Source organism: Pelecanus crispus, chromosome 1 (genome assembly GCF_030463565.1).
Source record: "Pelecanus crispus isolate bPelCri1 chromosome 1, bPelCri1.pri, whole genome shotgun sequence".
In the NCBI taxonomy this organism is placed as follows: Eukaryota; Metazoa; Chordata; class Aves; order Pelecaniformes; family Pelecanidae; genus Pelecanus; species Pelecanus crispus.
This window is the reverse complement of record NC_134643.1, coordinates 121,436,054-121,453,350: the sequence shown is the minus strand read 5'-3', so window position 1 is coordinate 121,453,350 and position 17,297 is coordinate 121,436,054. Positions and strand designations below refer to the sequence as shown.

At 43.6% G+C, this 17,297-nt stretch overlaps 1 protein-coding gene across 3 annotated transcripts in view; it reads left to right on the top strand.

Moving 5' to 3' along the window:
- TIAM1 (TIAM Rac1 associated GEF 1) overlaps positions 1-13,022 on the top strand; it is an 82,304-nt gene extending 69,282 nt beyond the window's left edge. For all 3 annotated transcript variants that reach the window (XM_075711579.1, XM_075711583.1, XM_075711592.1), the window contains 9 exons: positions 1,642-1,750; positions 3,897-4,076; positions 4,204-4,322; positions 5,845-5,953; positions 7,448-7,506; positions 8,477-8,579; positions 9,398-9,485; positions 10,357-10,529; positions 12,507-13,022. In XM_075711579.1, the coding sequence (XP_075567694.1) occupies positions 1,642-1,750; positions 3,897-4,076; positions 4,204-4,322; positions 5,845-5,953; positions 7,448-7,506; positions 8,477-8,579; positions 9,398-9,485; positions 10,357-10,529; positions 12,507-12,991 (1,425 nt within the window). In that variant the 3' untranslated portion in view covers positions 12,992-13,022. The remainder of the gene's footprint in view (positions 1-1,641; positions 1,751-3,896; positions 4,077-4,203; positions 4,323-5,844; positions 5,954-7,447; positions 7,507-8,476; positions 8,580-9,397; positions 9,486-10,356; positions 10,530-12,506) is intronic.
- Positions 13,023-17,297: the final 4,275 nt, after the last annotated feature.

Genomic DNA, 17,297 nt, shown 5'->3' with positions numbered 1-17,297 from the left:
TTTAACACTCTTCGTCGTATTTGTCTGACTGCTGTCACTGTTCATGTAAAAACCTACATCTGCTTACACTCAAGATTAATTTTTAGCTAATACTGGAGCTGTCTGAAAAACATCCTGCTACAATTGTGGTTTATGCTACGTTTAGCCGTATAGAGCACTAGAAATCTGTAACGCCATGTGCTTTTAGATGCTATTCTTGCCCTTCTGCCAGATTTCTTGTCTCGGGCTGTCAGGAAAAGCTAGAAGTGGAAAGTTACATAAAATCTTTTTTCTGACAAGTCTAATGTAGTAGTTCAGAAGCCCACTAGAGCTACAGATCAGAACTGTAAATTGAATTCTGTATTTGGGCTTTTGATGCATAGCGGAACTATACGGCAAATACTTCCAACTATCAGCAGATGTGCATCAAAGGTAGAAATGTAAACTAAAGATATATAAACTTCATTTAAAAAAAAATAGGAAAATGTGGGAAAAAATTTGTTATATTTCTAATGCAGTCATGTACTGGATATGTGGCAAGTAGCTAATACAGTGTTTTGTCTTTGGGGAATTTTACTCTTGCTTTGAGCACTCACCTTGGTAGAGGACAGGATGTCTTCATGAATAATAATAATTCCACTGGGATTACTCTTCAGCTACCATACAGCCCTGGAATTACTACTGAGAAAATTTGTCTCTTTGTGCATGTGTGGCTTTGCCATCAGGTGCTTGTTTAAAATAAGCATCAATCATGAACACTGCCCTCGCATAACTAGAACACAGCTTTTGTTTTGTAGGAAATGTGCCCTTAATGGAGACCACAGAGACACTTTTTTTAGTGGAGGAAGCCTCCACGACCACTGTGTCCTCTGAGCTTTAAGAGAGGACAGCGGAAGAAGCCTCCTTACGGAGAGAACTCTGTCTTCTGAGCGCTGCTGCTTCCTCCTCTTTCCACAAAACATGTGTCAACTTCACTTTCAGTTCTGTCCTGTGGGCATAGTCTGAAAGCTGATGTGCAAAATGGGACTTCAGGGCTTTGTGGTTTCAGTTCTGTAGTTTGCTTCCCTCTGCTCACTGTAGGCAAGCTGCCTATGCGTTGTCACCCCAGCTCACCCCATGTTGTCGAGATCCTAAGTGGGTATTGGAGCAAACGCTTGACCGTGGCATAGACATCTTAGGGAAAGATTGTGTTTGGCCCTTAACACAAACTCAGTTTCAAAAGAGTGAAGAAGACCTTGGTGTGTTTGTGCAGAGGGGTAATAGTCTTGCTTGCAGCTCCTTAGTGTCTTGATGCATTACAAAGTCAGATACAACCAGTTCTTTCTGTGGCCTCTGTTCATTACTTAGATCAATAAGGTTTTAAGCTCAGGCATTTAACTACAGTTCTGGAGCTGTGAACCTAGTTCCCTCTATAGTCAGTGGTGTCTCCAGATCGTCCTAGCTGGAACTTGGCTAATGATGTTAATCACATAGCCTGAATCCAGACACCAAGGCTAGGCCTATTTCTTGCTAGATGGTCTGAAAACACTCTAGAAATGCAGTGTCCTGTCATCCAAAAGCTAAATGAAAACTTCAGGTGACCTGGCAGAAGGGAAAATAACTAACTGGCTTTCATGTGCTTTTTTCCCTAATGCTTTTTTTTTTTTCCCCTCCCAATCCTAGAAAGTGTTGTTTTCCTTGGGTGGATCCTTTCTTTACTACGCCGACCGGTTCAAGCTGTACAGTGCCTTCTGTGCCAGCCACACAAAAGTCCCCAAAGTACTGGTGAAAGGTAAGAGCCGTGTACTGGACAAGCAGACCTGGGCATGCAGAGAGAGATGTCGCAGTGACACGTTGGTTTGGGCTGGCACAGGTTGTCCTTGTGGATGATGAGAGGTGGACACTGTACCCCAAACCATGCAGGGCAAGTTGTGGTGGAGGAATGGGGGCATACATGTGCCTGGTTGCTCTCCAGGAGCCTTCACAGTAGGGAAGTGAGTCTACCTGGCCTGAGAAGCTCACAAGAGCTCTGTGCCATGGGTGGTGTTCTTGGACCACCATCGATGTAATGATACTTGAGTAGCTCATTACAAGAGGTTGTTAACCTTGCATGTGGCTTTTCCCACCACATTTAATTTATTCTCCTCTGATGTGTTCAGTTTCTTTTCAGTCGTGGGGAGTGGAAAGATTTCATAAATGGGCGATGTGGCATGTGCTGATGGATCACTGTGTACTTTGGAACCAGGAGGGGTGATACTTGTAATGGCCTCCAGATCCTCCTAGAGTTTGTGCCGTGAATCCTTGCTAGTGGCAATCCTACTGAAGCTCCGGCCAATGTGGTTGAATGCTGTTGGCCACTAGGAAAGGATCAGCCTGGGGGAATGTTTTATGGAAGCTGTCTAAATATTTTAACTTCACTGTGCTCTCTCTCCTGTCTCTTCTTTCTCTCACCTTTGTTCCATTTTGCCTGAGAAGTTTCCATGTATGAATTCCTAGTAGAGTTTGGCTTGCTGAGATGGAGATAAATGAACTGTGGTCTGGCTTGTAAATGCTTATGGGCCGCCTTGCCTTGGAGTAATGTGTTTTCCCCTGTGAAAGTGTTAATCTCTTAGAGTTAGCAGTGCTTCTGCTAAATGCAGAATTGCTAAATGCAATTCATTTTTGGCCAAGACATTAAATAAACAAATGGTTCCAGTTGTAGAAGTAATGCCATTAAGGGAGGAGCTCTTATTTTTCAAAGAACATCCGGATGCCTGACAATCAAAAGTTTTGGGGTGTTTTTTGTTTCTTTTGCTGTGCACATTTTTTTATTTCTACTTGTAAACTCTTATTTATCATGCTGCAAAGAATACTTGGCAGCTCTGTAGAATACATTAATAAATGATTTGTTGCTAGTCACATCTATGCTTTGTTTCGGGATCATTTTGTTAGACCTTAACGTTAAGGCTGTAGATTAGGTAGATGTGGTTGTTTTGGTTTGCTTTTTCATTGCTGACTCTATTTTTATAAATGAGAAATGGTTGTGCTTGAATTATGGCACAAACAGAACTTAAAATTTTATTCCAGTGATAAATCTCTTAAAGAGCCTAGGAGTGTATTTCAAGTGTAATTTGGTGTCCTCAGCTGAGGTGCAGGTGGCTTTTGGATTTGAAACTCAAGTTGCTTTATTGAAATCAGGTGACTGCAAAAAAACCACCCAACCTGGTCAGGGGACATGGCTCTAATAAAAGCAGTTGTGTAGAACTGTTCCTGCACTGAATAACTTGTATGTCTAAAAATGCCACCTTCTCCATACTTCCCTTTCTGTACAAATTTATATTCTAGTAGAGAGAGCAACAGAGAAAATGGTATCTTTATAAATTCAGTATCAGTCTGGTAGAAAAGACGATAGCAATCAGGTGTCCAGTCTGCCTGTGCTCCCAAAATATGGTGTACTAGCGTAAGTTTACTGCTTCCTGCCTCCTCACTAGTTCTTGTTTTTTGTTGTTGTTGTTGTTCAGTACTGCATTTTAATGTTTAATGAGGTAACAATAACCAGACTCACCAATATTATAGGTGTACCTGTCAGGCTAGACTCATGAGCAGTGACTTCTTACAGGTATGCAATTTGAGCCTTTTCTTAAAGGAAACGGATGATTAAAACAATTTATGCTGCTCTAAAACAGTTGCAAGGCCAAAAATACTGTGGATAGTGAAATTAAAAACTGTATGTATTGGTATGGTAGGTGGGTGCCTGTTGTTAAATCATAAATAGCACATCTGTGGCAGTGTCAGTAACTCAAAACCTGAAGTGCATAAATCTAATACTGTGGATCTGATAAATCTGCACTTCCTTCAAAATGTCTCTGGATAAATGAATTTAAAGCTGGGAAAGTCACTTTATCAGGGCAGCTCTTAGGATTTTTGATTTATCCAATCGCTTCATTTTTATCTTCCAGCCAAGACAGACACTGCTTTCAAGGCATTTCTGGATGCTCAGAATCCCCGACGGCAGCATTCCTCCACACTGGAGTCTTACCTCATCAAACCCATCCAGCGGATACTGAAATACCCTCTCCTGCTGAAGGAGCTCTTTGCTCTGACTGACGTAGACAGTGAAGAACATTATCACCTTGATGGTAAGGAGCTAACCTATGTTGCTCTTCCCTGTTTAACCTCTGATCTGGAACCTTACTCCTCCCCCTTCCTCTCAGAGGTTTAAAAATACCTTTTGTCTCTTCCCCTGTCTCTCTGTCTTTCTTCTAGTGGCCATAAAAACAATGAACAAAGTTGCCAGCCACATTAATGAAATGCAGAAAATCCACGAAGAATATGGGGCAGTGTTTGACCAACTCATAGCAGAGCAAACAGGGGAGAAAAAAGAGGTAACATGATCAAATTTAAGAGAAAAAGGCTGTTATTTTGGTGCCTGTAGTGTGAATGTTAAATTGTATCAAATGTTTACCTTTCATGCTGTGTCATTTAAGTGGATCCTGGTGGAAGCACATAAATCCCAATCCGATTCAAAAACTGCTTTTCCATGCATGGTTCAGTGAGTGGGACCAATGGAAAGAACTAGTGGGTTAATTCACCTTCAGTCTTGTGCTTGGGTCAAATTCACATCCCAACCTGCAGTTCACTATTTCGATGTCCATATCTTGGCCTTCCTCGTTCCGCATAAACAATCTTGCCCCACCACTCTGAGCGGGCTGGCATGCTGAGGCAAGTCTGTACTTAACTCTTTAATTACTTTAAAGAGATCAAAATGTGACGTGCGGTGTGTGAGAAACTGCTGTTTCTCTTTTAGAAAGTGTGTTAGTGGTCTTGATGTGTGAGAGCAACATGGGCTTTGGTCTAGATGTCTCATGGTGCATATGCAAATGTGAAGATCCAATGTGGCTCAGTCCTGGCTGACCATCTCAGAAACCCGTGGAAGATGTCTTGAAGTTTCAGACTGAGACCTGGACTCTCCATTTACTGATAAAACATAGATAGGTCTGCAGTCCAGCGGCACAGTGAAGGAGAGTGGTGGGCAGGAAGGGGGGGGAATGGAGTAAGGTCAATGGGGACTCAGGGACGAGGTAGAGAAATGCTGAAGGGCCGATGGGAGCAGTGATGTGAATGAATGCTGGAGAGAGACATGACCATACGAAGTAATGGTAATGGGGTTTTGCCAACAGCCAGGATGACGAACAAACATAAGAGGCATTGGGCTACAAGGCAAAGGAGGTCTGGGATTGAGCAGTGTTGAGGAAGCTTTAGGTGTAAGAGCTGGATAGCAGCAGCGGGGAGGGAGGATCAGATTAGTCACTCTGGGAGACCATAAGTCAAAAGTGAAAGATCCAGTTGCTGCAGTATTAGTAGGCATCTCCCAACAGTTGTTATGAACTCCTTTATTAGTCTGTTTCCATCAGTGGGGTTTCCACAGATGAGCCTTTGGGCAAAATCAAGAGCCATAGCAACTGTGGGGAGGAAGTGCTTTGACCGCTTCACATGATGTGGTCTTTAAACTTTACCCCAACCTGTGTGTGTGTGATGGGGGCTATGCTTAAATGTTCAAACAAAATAGAAAGATACTGGTAGGGAGAAAGATAGACAATGGAGAAAAAATGCAAGGAAAACATCTGGGTTTTGCCCTGACTTCCCACCAAATTACACGAGCCGGACTCCAAGTTTGACTTCTGCTAATTTATGCTCACCAATTAAGGATTTACATGCATCTGTTGCTAACTGTCACAGTCTATTTGCACATGCTTGCAGTCATCTGATGAAATATTTCAAAAGTTTGCTTGTGGGGTGTTTTTTGTTTATTTAGGAATAAACTTCAAATAAGTTTTCTTGAACTGAAAATTCAAGTAAGCTTTCTTGAACTGATTACACATTGTGTTTTTGTGCATGTGTTGGCAGGTTGCAGACCTCTCAATGGGGGACTTACTCTTGCATAATACAGTGATATGGCTGAATCCTCCTGCTTCACTGGGGAAATGGAAGAAGGAACCTGAGCTGGCAGCATTTGGTTTGTATTCTAGTCATTTTATTTCAGATGCCTAAAAGACTGTCAATTGTGCCTTAGCAGCTATTTGTTGAAGGTAGTTGAGCATTGCCTTCCACAGGGTTGGCTGGAACTTAAAACCATGTTTGTCTCTTCGCTGCAATGGTCAAATTCTGTCCTGTGTTGACCTAAAACTGGTGAAGAATTTTGAGGTGACTGCTGTTGTAGTGCAAGAGTTTCTTCAGCCCATATCCAAGGCTATGAATTGGGAGCTATAGAGAAAGGTATTTTTGTCTGAAAAGATATAGTTTGGTAGTCTGATCAATGCCAAGTAACTCTATATCCTGTGGAATGGGTTGGGGGCTTGCGGGGGCTTTGCCTTTTTTCTCCGTGCCTTTTGCCAGAAAGAATATGTATATCTAAGCTTTAAAAAGTGTTTAAAAGCTAAGCCAGGACTCCCAGTGAGTTGCTGTGGAGTGGTCTGTTGCCCTCCGAGTAGTCTATCTTGGGTGGCCAAACTAGAAATTGAAACTGCTTTTGGCATAGGTCTCAAGGTGTTTCCACTGCATTGAAGTATGGTCACTTGGAAAGGTACATGATCACTTATATTGGCTAAATCACATTTCTCTTACACTCAGCATTGTATCAAGTAATGCAGAGTGCGTCAAGTTCTTTTGTATTTTTTCCTAAATTTCTTTATGCACAACGGGCTTTTTCCTTGTTGTTTCCAGATAATGAATGAAGACTCTTTCAGCTTTGCTCTGGAAGAGTGTATAAAAATTGACTGCTTTCCTGTAAGTTGGGAAAGCACCTGGTCATACGCTGAAGCTGAGTGGCCTCATGAAAGCTGCTAGGAATGTGCAGCAACTCTTATTTACTCCAAAAATCTTTAAATTGGTTTCATAAAATGTCCAAAATTAAGTGCCCATGCAATTCAATCTGAAAACAAAGGGGGCACTTGAGGCCTGAAGAGAGATCACAAGGAAAACTGGACTCTTGAAAGACAAATTCCAGCTCTGTGTGGCTATTATGTGGCAAAAGAGGAATCGGATTACACCTCTGCCTGCCAGTGGTGCTCACTATTTAATTCTGTATAGACCGCTGTCCCACCTGGGAGGGGTTTAAATTCTGTCCAAGTGCAGTCTCATCTGCTGACTGGCTGCGTGTAGCTGGATGCTGCTCATTTGTCTGAGGTGAACTTAGCCAGGGGAATTCAAGTTTTCTAAGTTTTTATGTAGAACTGTTGCTGTTCTAATAGTTGTTCCAATAACTGGTAACTTAAACTCTTAAGTTTCAAGTGATTTTGAAGTAACCTGGGGTTTTTTGTGGTAAAAGCTGTTGAGCTTGGTTTTTTGGGGAAGAATGCGCAAGCAGGGTGGTAGGTTTATTCCTGCCTTCCCTCCCCGAATCAGGTGAGGTCCGTCTGAGGAGTGGAAGGGTCTGTGTGCTTGGGCATAGAGGAGACCTGTTCCCAACCTTACTGACTACATGGCTTTTGTTTCTAACTTCCTCCTCCAGTGTTCAAAACTGCTGTGGTTCTTGTATACAAGGATGGTTCCAAACAGAAGAAGAAACTTGTAAGTTGCATGGACTATTTCAGTGATGTTGCGTGCATTTTATGGTGCTACAATCCAAATTTGCTTTCCATAAAGCTGTGGTGCTAGAATGTGCTTTTGCGTATGTGATCCTTGTTCTCTGCCACACAACTGAGGTTTTGGGCATTGCCGAGCAGCCTGCTGTTCAGCCTGGTTGCAGTGGTCTGCACGCATTCATTTGGTTTGTCCTTTGCTCTCTGCTGGACTAGTCGTGCATGTTGCCTGCCACATCCATGCCATGCTGTGGAGTGGACTTTCATAAACAAGGTGTCACCTTGAATGTTTCTTGTGTTTGACTCTTTGGTCAGTGTATACGAATCAAATATGAGAGCTGATGTCTCTCAACTTTCTTAGAGAAACACAGTACCCTCGTTTCAGTTCTGGCTGTTGCATGCCACTGAGCAAGTGCTGGCTCCTCTTAGCTAAATTAGGTGTGTCTACAGTATGTATCAGGGGATCCTACCGGAGGCTGGGATTAAAAGTTAAAGCTAAGCTTGACAGTAAACACATGCCTTGCTACAAGAGGGAACACAGTTTATAGTACTACAGAAAACTTTTGATTCCCATGTATGGCATAAACCAAAGCGTGATTTCAAATGCTTGTATGGTTAAAGTCAACTGGCCACAAGCTAACTTCAGAGTGACTAAAGCAAAACTAATGCGTGTTCATGAGTGTATGTGCACTTGGAGGAAAGAATGCAGCATTGGTCTCGAATGACTTTTGAAGGCATCAATAAGAGTTGATTGGCCTAGTGGTTGCTTTTGTCTAGATTTTGGCAAGATCTTTATAGATAGGCACTTCAGTGATGCTGGTTACTAAGATGTTGTAGTGAGAAAATAAGAATTGCAACAAGACTCTAGCTGGACGTTCTCAGTGCAAAGCACAGGAGACTTTTGTGTCTGACTATCCCAAGGTGTCTCATTTCCTAACAGTATTTTGAAATTCTTCCAGGGAGGATCACATAGAGCTTCAATTTATGAAGACTGGGATCCGTTCCGCTTTCGCCACATGATACCTTTAGAAGCACTGCAAGTTCGAGCTTTGGCAAGTGCAGGTAATGTTCCTGCTGCATGAATTTGGCAGGGTTCTTAATGTTTGGTCTGGGGGCGTTCACTGGCCAATGTTTGTCCTTCGTACATGTGTACACAGTTTCTGGGGCCTGAAAAAGGATCCCACAACCTCAACATCTATAATAATCTGTATAATAATAAAAATCTATAATAAGCCCTGGAGAGAGATGAAGGGGCAGAAGCTCCAGTTGTGTATCTGCAGCTTGTCAGTACTTTCCTGAAGCCAGGCAGTGTTCTGGAAAAACGGGGAAAAGTTGTTGCTGACTCTGGTTCATTCTGTTCCTCTTATGGAGACTAGAAAGCAATCCTGCAGCAATCCTGCAGCAATCCTGCAGCTGTGAGACAACAGAGCTAGTGAATTTTTGTTCTTGTGGTTGGCAGCTTCATGTGAAGCTTAGAGTATTAAAAATTTCAAAATTTTAAACAATTTGTTCCCTTTCTGATGCATAAGTGAAAATGGAAAGAACATAAGAGGTACCTGTAAAATGTGACAGTACTCTGTGGAATACCTGAAAGGCTGGGTTGGGTTGGGTTTTTTGGGTTGGGGTTTTTTTCCATATTTTTGTGGAACTGAGTGAGTGCATATAAAATACTACTAGATTTTGGCGAGTTTAAGAGTCTGTCGTTTCATTAGTCACTTGCCCACTGCTGCCTTTCAGCCATGAGTTAATGTTACTTGCAGTGTATTATCTGTTGTCCTGGATGGTCTTAAACAATTTCTTCAGGATTATGGAATAAATACTCTAATTGAGGTTAAATATGAGAAACTGTTATATGAAATTCTGCTTGCTTTTCACTTTAGATGCAGAGACCAATTCTGTATGTGAGATTGTCCATGTTAAATCTGAGTCTGAAGGCAGGCCAGAAAGAACGTTTCACCTTTGCTGTAGGTAAGCGTGTTTCTGTATTTTCAATGGCAACTGTATCTCTGGATCCCAGCTTGCCTATGTCTTTCTTTCAAGGCAACTGGGGAACAGCCAGTAGGGGAAGTGGGGAGAGGGTGTTAAAACCTTACTTCTGCAGGGAGAATTTTGTAAAACGTGTTAAAATAAAGGCATATATTTGATCAGCCTTGCACCTTTATGGGAATATTGTTATTACAATTTTTCTTTCACAAATTTACATCCAGTTAAACTCCAGCATAGGATCTTTATGCCAGGTAGCTGCTAATGTGTCATGTTCAGCTGGTACCTTTCATGCCACCAAGTTCCAACCCCTGCTCTTGGGGCATTGCCTTTTCCTTAAGTAAACCTTGTCCATCTTCGTTGTGGCGATTGCCCTGATGTGTTTTAGAGTTTAAATAAGAACTTGGTACACAAGTTCACCAGGGTCCAACAGAGCTTATACCAAGCCAATTCCTACTACTAGGTAGTAGAGAGTTGCAGGACTTCTGCTTGGTGTGTGTTTACAGGAGACAAACTGAGATTTAATTAGCTGCCATAGGTCAGCTGGATGTGTATCGGACAGAGCAAAGTGTGTGGTTGGTATTGGAGGAAAAGGAAGCCTCAAGAGGGGTGAATGGCTAAATGTTTTGTTAAGGAACAGTGTATTTGTTTCCTTGGATGTCCATTGCAAGGACTATAGATTTAGTGTTGCTTTGAAAATACTGTGTTAAATTGAGTCTTCTCTGGGGGAAGTGCATGTCAGCCGGTTTGCAGTGTCTTAAATAATGACTAGTTCTTTAATTTATCTCATTTACAGCAAGCTTTTAGCAGTTCCCAAGAGATAACGCTGCCTTTTCTATTCTTGCCTATTTTTCAGTTCACCAGAACACAGGAAGGACTTTCTGAAGGCAGTGCACTCGATTCTGCGGGATAAACACAGGAGGCAGCTTCTTAAAACCGAAAGTTTGCCCTCATCCCAGCAATATGTTCCTTTTGGTGGAAAAAGATTGTGTGCTCTAAAAGGTGCAAGGCCAGCCATGAACAGGGCAGGTACTGTAGGGCTACAGACTTTCAAGATCCCAGTAACCCCAGCACTGTTGTAGAACATGTGGTGGTGTCTGTTACTTGTATATTAGGATTAGCATTTTCTCCTGTGTATGTAAATACTGCTGGTTTTTCATGCTTCACCTCCTTGAGAGCCTTAAATTGTCTCTATTTACCTTGCTTTGCACTCAAGGTTCAGCTTCAGAGTGGTCCTTCTGGCATGGAAGGAAGAAATGTGATTCCTGTCAATACCGATTGGCTGTGCACTTTAATCTGGAAATGGGTTTCAGCTGAACAAAGCAGAAGCCCGCTGCATATTTCTTAAAAGCATGTACAGAATTTTGAACTAACCCTAGCACTTTTAAACTAAAATGCACAAGAAAAATCAGCTCCCCCGAGTGAGCGGCTTGGTTTGAAGACATAGCTTTGTATGTCCTCCATTTTAGCCTTTTCAGCTCTATTGCTAAAGGGCACATGCTTCTACTTCTCACATTTTGAGAGGCATGTACTTGATACTACTCTTTTTGTAATGGCCTGTCCTAAACCATGGATTTTCCTTTTCAGTTAACTTCAGGCAAAAGCAATGAGAAAATCCCAGAGAAAAGCAGGTTTTCATTTTCAGAACACTAGATGATAGAGGGAAGAAACACTTGCTTCCAACTGAAAAGTACACAGCACTGCTGCGTGTTTTGTTCTGGTCTGTTATTTGTTGGGTTTTTTTCTGCTCATTAGATCCAGTAAGGTAGACAACCAGGCTTTCTGTTCCTCTTCTGTAATGGGCAGGCCAGACCAATAACATTCGCAGCATGGCTTCTCACTCAGGGTGTTGCTAGCCGTCTGCCTCAGAAGACACGTAAAATTTTAAGGAAGAAGAGTCAAAGGAGGGCCAAAATGCCACTGTTTTACCACAGTGCTTCTTCAGTCAGCCTGCAGGGCTAATCTTCTGTAGATGCCAAACCTTCTTTCAGTTTTGGCTCATTGGTACATTTGCATGATGAATTCTGCAAAGATTAAAATCTCCTCTTAGAGTCCAGACCTCTCACTACAGTTAAAATTTGCAGCTGCTGAGCTGTTGTACTTAATGCATGCTTTGAGGCTCAGGGGTAGTAAAATGTAATCCCCGCCCCCAAGCTGCTAGAGTTGAATAAATACATAGTGGAAGTGCTAAGGTGCTGTTTAGTGGAGGGGGACAAACTATAACCTCGGAGTTCACCTGCTTGCAATGGAGCTGTGTGTGTGCACGTAAAGCGCTGGAATGCCTGCAGGTCCTTCGGCTGCAGGATTCGTCAGCCCTGCTTTGCCTCACAAGCCTCTTCTGAAGATGTTCCAACACAGAAGATGTCAATTTGCTAATTGGGCCAGTTGCAAAACCTAGTAGACCAGCTGATGCTGAGTAAGGAACTTCTGAAAGTTTTTCTGGTTTTGGGGTTTTCTTCCCCCGCCCCGAGCAGGGAGGGAGCGGGGAAGGGAGTAGCAGAGCCTAGACCAGGGAACTTACTTCCCCATAAATAATGCAACAATTGCAGCATCTTCAGCACCAAGGTAGCTACTTGGAAACCTATAGTGTTGCTCTTACCCCAGACAAAGCAATTTCCCATACCGAGGCGGAAGGCTAGTTGGTTTTCACGGTGTGCTGACAGCAGGGCTCTGCGTGTGAGAAGCTGAGCTGAACAGATGCACTTTGTGCTGGCTGGCTGCCTGCCTGCCTACCGCTTAGGAGGAACAGTAATTGTGGGCCATTATCCCAACTGTGGATCTGAGTAGCAGAAACTCTTTTTTCAGCTGGAGAAAGACCTGTGCTGAGGAGCTGAGTGAAGTGTGACTTGCCCACAGGGAGGATGCTGAATGACTAGGTCATTCGTGGGAGTCTGCCTGCTTTATGCCTAGCGGTGTTAAATAAAGGGCCCCTGGAAGACTAACTTTTTAAAGAGAGTTGTACTGTGTGTAAAAATCCTGTGGGGTTTTATCTTTGTGTGTGTGCAGTGTCAGCCCCAAGCAAGTCTCTTGGGAGGAGGAGGCGGCGGCTGGCCCGAAACAGGTTTACCATTGACTCAGATGCCGTCTACACGAGCAGCCCTGAAAAAGAGCCCCAGCAGCCCACGCACAGTGGGGACACTGACCGCTGGGTAGAGGAACAGTTTGACCTTGCTCAGTATGAGGAGCAGGAGGACATCAAGGAAACGGACATCCTCAGCGATGATGATGAGTACTGCGAGGCCATGAGAGGTGCCGTGGCCGACCGAGACCTTCGGGAGCGGCTGCAGGCAGCCTCCATCACGAGCAGCCAGCCATGCCGCGGAGACCGCCTGCGCCCGGCCATGGACACGCACGCCTCCAGGATGACCCAGCTGAAGAAGCAGGCAGCCTTGTCCGGCATCAACGGCGACATGGAGGGCCACAGCGAGGAAGTCATCTGGGTTAGGCGTGAAGATTTTGTCCCCAGCAGGAAACTGAACACTGAGCTCTAAACCGGTCCCCTTCCCCGCCTGGATGCGTAGGTCTCCCCGTCCCACCCTCCCTCCCGCCCCCGCACACCGCGGAGAGCTGATCCCGATAGATTGCACACTTGCACACACCATTTCGGCAGCTGAATTGGTCCGAAGCCATGCGGCCACACTTTAGGCAACTGTAAAACGCTCAAAGCCTGGAACAGAATAAGCTTAAGGTCCTGTCTTACGTTACCAAGGGCTTTCACACTATTTTATTTATTCTAAAATAATCAGGGGCTGAAATTAAGTATGGGGAGAATATCATCACTGGAAAACAAATTACTCTGGATGTCTTAACCTACGTGCAGCGAACTAGCTTAAACAATAGCACAACGAACAGAGGGTTTTATAACCGTAAAACGTCAGTCGTAGGTTCATCTCCTTAATGAGGAAACTGCCTTTTTAATGTGTACAGTTCCAGTATTCTTATTACTTTTCCCTCTTTAAATGTAAGAGAATATACATGTATTTTAGGAATGTGTGAGGAAAGGTTTGGGATTTATGTTGTGTTAAGTCCTCTTGGTCTGTGGCTGGTCTAATTTAATGTCAATGTTGGAAGCTCTAGTTTTACATAATATTATAAAGATGCCAAACTCTCTTAAAAGAGATCCAAATTTAACACTTGAAGAAATATTTTTTTGTATTTTACCTGAGATGCAGGGGCACAAAGGGATAAGAGTTTTACAGCGTTAGCATAGCTCCATGTCTAGGATACAAGGCTAGCTTTTTGCAGAGGGTTAGGAATGGTGGTTTTATATTAAAATATGAACTGGAAACTCTTATTTAGGTATAACTCTCTTCAGGAAAAGGATTATTGTATATGTTTGAGACTGGAGTTTAGTTAGATAATAAAAAGAATAAAATAAAATGACATGACTGAATTGTAGTGGACCAAACTGATCCATGGTGTAACCTTGCTGGAGCCAAGCCAGTGTAGCAACATCACAGATCCGTTTGGTCCATTCTCTCTGGCAGAGTTTGGGCTTAGGGGACAGGGAATTCATGGCCAAAAAACTGACCTCATCCACTCTCCTACTGTGGGTGAAACTAGTGTACTTTAATTCCTTTATAAAAGCTTTTCCACTGCAATAGAGTATGAACAAGTTCTACACAAGCAAACCTCTTTAACATTTTAAATCTTTTATTTAAACATCTAAAACAGGGTAAAATGTGACTAAAATCTTGTGGTTTTTAAGTCGACTTCCAAATATGAAACACAAAATAGCACTTTTTTTTTTTTTTTAAGATTTATATAGCTTTTCCCATTTCAGTTTCACCTGTAGGAAAAAAGGAAGATTATATGAAATTTTCTTTTTTTTTTGGTTGGTTGGTATCTATTGATGTTTGACACATTAGTAGGTACTTTGAAAACCTGAAATTTTATAATAGCTTTAGGATTATATTTTATAAAATCCACTCTGACTATATTTTAAAACATAACAAAAATTATTCCCCCCAAAAATCCATCACTGTCTTTGTGTCCCAGCTAGCATTCTCCCCTTGCCCCCGCCCTTTCTGGTTTCTGGTGCACTATACTTGATCTTATGAAAGCTTTCTCTATTAACTTTTTGCTATCTTCTGATTTCTTTTCATAAAAGCTTTAGAAAGGTTTCTATACCCTTTGTATTATCACATCATTGTTTTATATCATCTATCTGTCAGTTGTGTCCCAGCGTATTAGAGAAGCGGAGGTTTAGCTGTCCTGTGCTGTACCCAGCGGAATACAGTCAGCGCTGAAATACTGGAAGGCTGGTACTGGGAAGGTACCGTTGTTCTTGTACATAATGTCATGACATGTCTATGTCAAAGGTTCTTATATATTTCTTTTATAAGCTGAAAGAAGGTCTATTTTTATGTTTTTAGTTCTATGAATGGAACGTTGTAAATGCCCGTCAGAAATAAAATACTGGAAAAAAAAATACAATACAGTGGTATGTGTATGTGTGTGCTCCAAGACGGGCGCCTCTCCCAGTAGAGGCAAGCAAGAAGCCAGTCCTGCAGTAGATGAAGCTGTTGGGATCACTCTTCTGGCTTTAATAACCTGTAGGGAGTCTCCTTAATAGTAAGGTTCCCACCCTTAGCAGTGTGTGTGGATATCCCCTTAGAACGGGTTCAGCCTGTCTTGGCTCTGCTTTTTGGTGGGGTCTGAGCTCTGGGGTAATGTTTTGGTTTAACCCAGCAGGCAGCTAAACACCACACAGCTGTTCACTCACTCCCTGCCCTACCCTGCAAAGAGAATCGGGGGTGGGGAGTGGGATGGGGAATTGTGGGTTGAGATAAAGACAGTTTAATAGGACAGAAAAGGAAGGGAAAATAAGGATAAAAGAATATGCAAAGCAAGTGATGCACAATGCAATTGCTGATCACCTGCTGACCGATACCCAGCCACTTCTGGAGCAGCGATTGCTGCCCCCTGGCCAACTCCCCCTGGTTGATATACTGAGCATGACGTCATATGGTATGGAATAGCCCTTTGGCCAGTTTGGGTCAGCTGTCCTGGCTGTGCCCCCTCCCAGCTTCTCGCTGGCAGAGCATGGGAAGCTGAAAACTCCTTGACCAGTGTAAGCACTACTTAGCAGCAACTAAAACATCGTGTGTTATCAACTTATACTAAATACACAGCACTATGCCAGCTACTAGGAAGAAAATTAACTCTGTCCCAGCTGAAATGGGACAATATTGTGTCCATCTTGCCATTTTATTCCTAAAAACTAGATCTCCTGTGCAGGTCCCTTGACTTTACTCTGTTTTGTGGCAATACCAGCTTTCAGGAGGATTTGGACTATTTTCTTCCCTGTCTCAAAAACAACTTCTGCTGTGTTGCCCCATATGATGATGTCATCAGTGTATTGCAGGTGTTTGGGAGCTTCACCCTTTTCCACTGCCATCTGGATCAGTCCATGGCACATGGTGGGGCTGTGTTCCCACCCCTGGGGCAGTCGATTCCAGGTGTACTGGATGCCCCTCTAAGTGAAAGCAAACTGTGGCCTGCACTCAGCTGCCAAAGGGACAAATGCATTAGTGATATCAGTTGTGTCATACCACTTGGCTGCCTTTGACTGCAGTTCCCATTGAAGTTCTAGCATGTCCGGCACAGCGGCACTCAGCAGCAGCGTAACTGTTCAGGCCACGATAGTCCACTGTTAGTCTCCACTCCCCATTAGACTTTCGCACTGGCCATATGGGACTGTTAAAGGGAGAGCGAGTCTTGCTGATCACTCTGTGTCTCTCTAGTCGACAAATCAGGTTATGGATGGGAATCTGGGAGTCTCGGTTGGTGCAATTTTGCCACCGGTGCACTGCTGTGTTAGCGATCAGCACCTGTTGTTCTTCAACCCTCAGCAACCCCACAACAGAAGGGTCCTTCAAGAGACAGGGCAAGGTGGACGACTGTTTAATCTCCTCCATCTCCAAGGCAGCTACACCAAAAGCCCACCGGTACCCTTTTGGGTCCTTGACATACCCTCTCCTGAGGTAGTTTATGCCAAGGATGCACGGAGCATCCAGGCCAGTCACAATGGGGTGCTTTTGCCACTCATTCCCAGTTACGCTCACTTTGGCCTCCAATGCAGTGAGCTGTTGGGATCCCCCTGTCACTCCAGAAATACAGATGGGTTCTGTCCCTGTATAGCTTGACGGCATTAGGGTACACTGTGCACTGGTGTCCACTAGAGCCTTATACTCCTGTGGGTCTGATGTGCCAGGCCATCGAATCCACACAGTCCAGTAAACCCAACTGTCCCTTTCCTCCACCTGGCTGGAGGCAGGGCCCCTCTAGTCCTGGTCATAGTACTCATTATTTACTACTTGTAAATGCAAAGCAGAAGTCCCTTTATTACGATCGGAAGTAAAATCAACCCTTCTACTCTGGGGAACTGCTCACTGGAAACTGGAGCAGGAATTTTCCTGGAAGAACCCCCTTGTATGATTGTTTTCCCTTGTAACTCACGTACCCATGCCTCTAGGGTCAAGGGAGATTTTCAGTCCCGCTTCCTCATGTCCTCTCCGTGGTCACGCAGGTAAAACCACAGGGTGCCCCGTGGTGTGTATCCTCCATATTCTCTCCCTTGAGCAGAGAGACACCTACTCCTAATGGCTGAGATACTGATCTGTACAGGCAGGGAGTAGGGCATATCCTCTTTGAGTTGCTGTAACTCCCAGGACAGTTTTTCAGACAGTTTCTCCACATGTGAGATGCAGGCCCGTAGGGAGGAAGAGAGACTTTCTTCGTATTGCCAGATTTGGCCAGCCAGTTCATCCGCTGTTGGTTCCTCTCTGGCTTTCC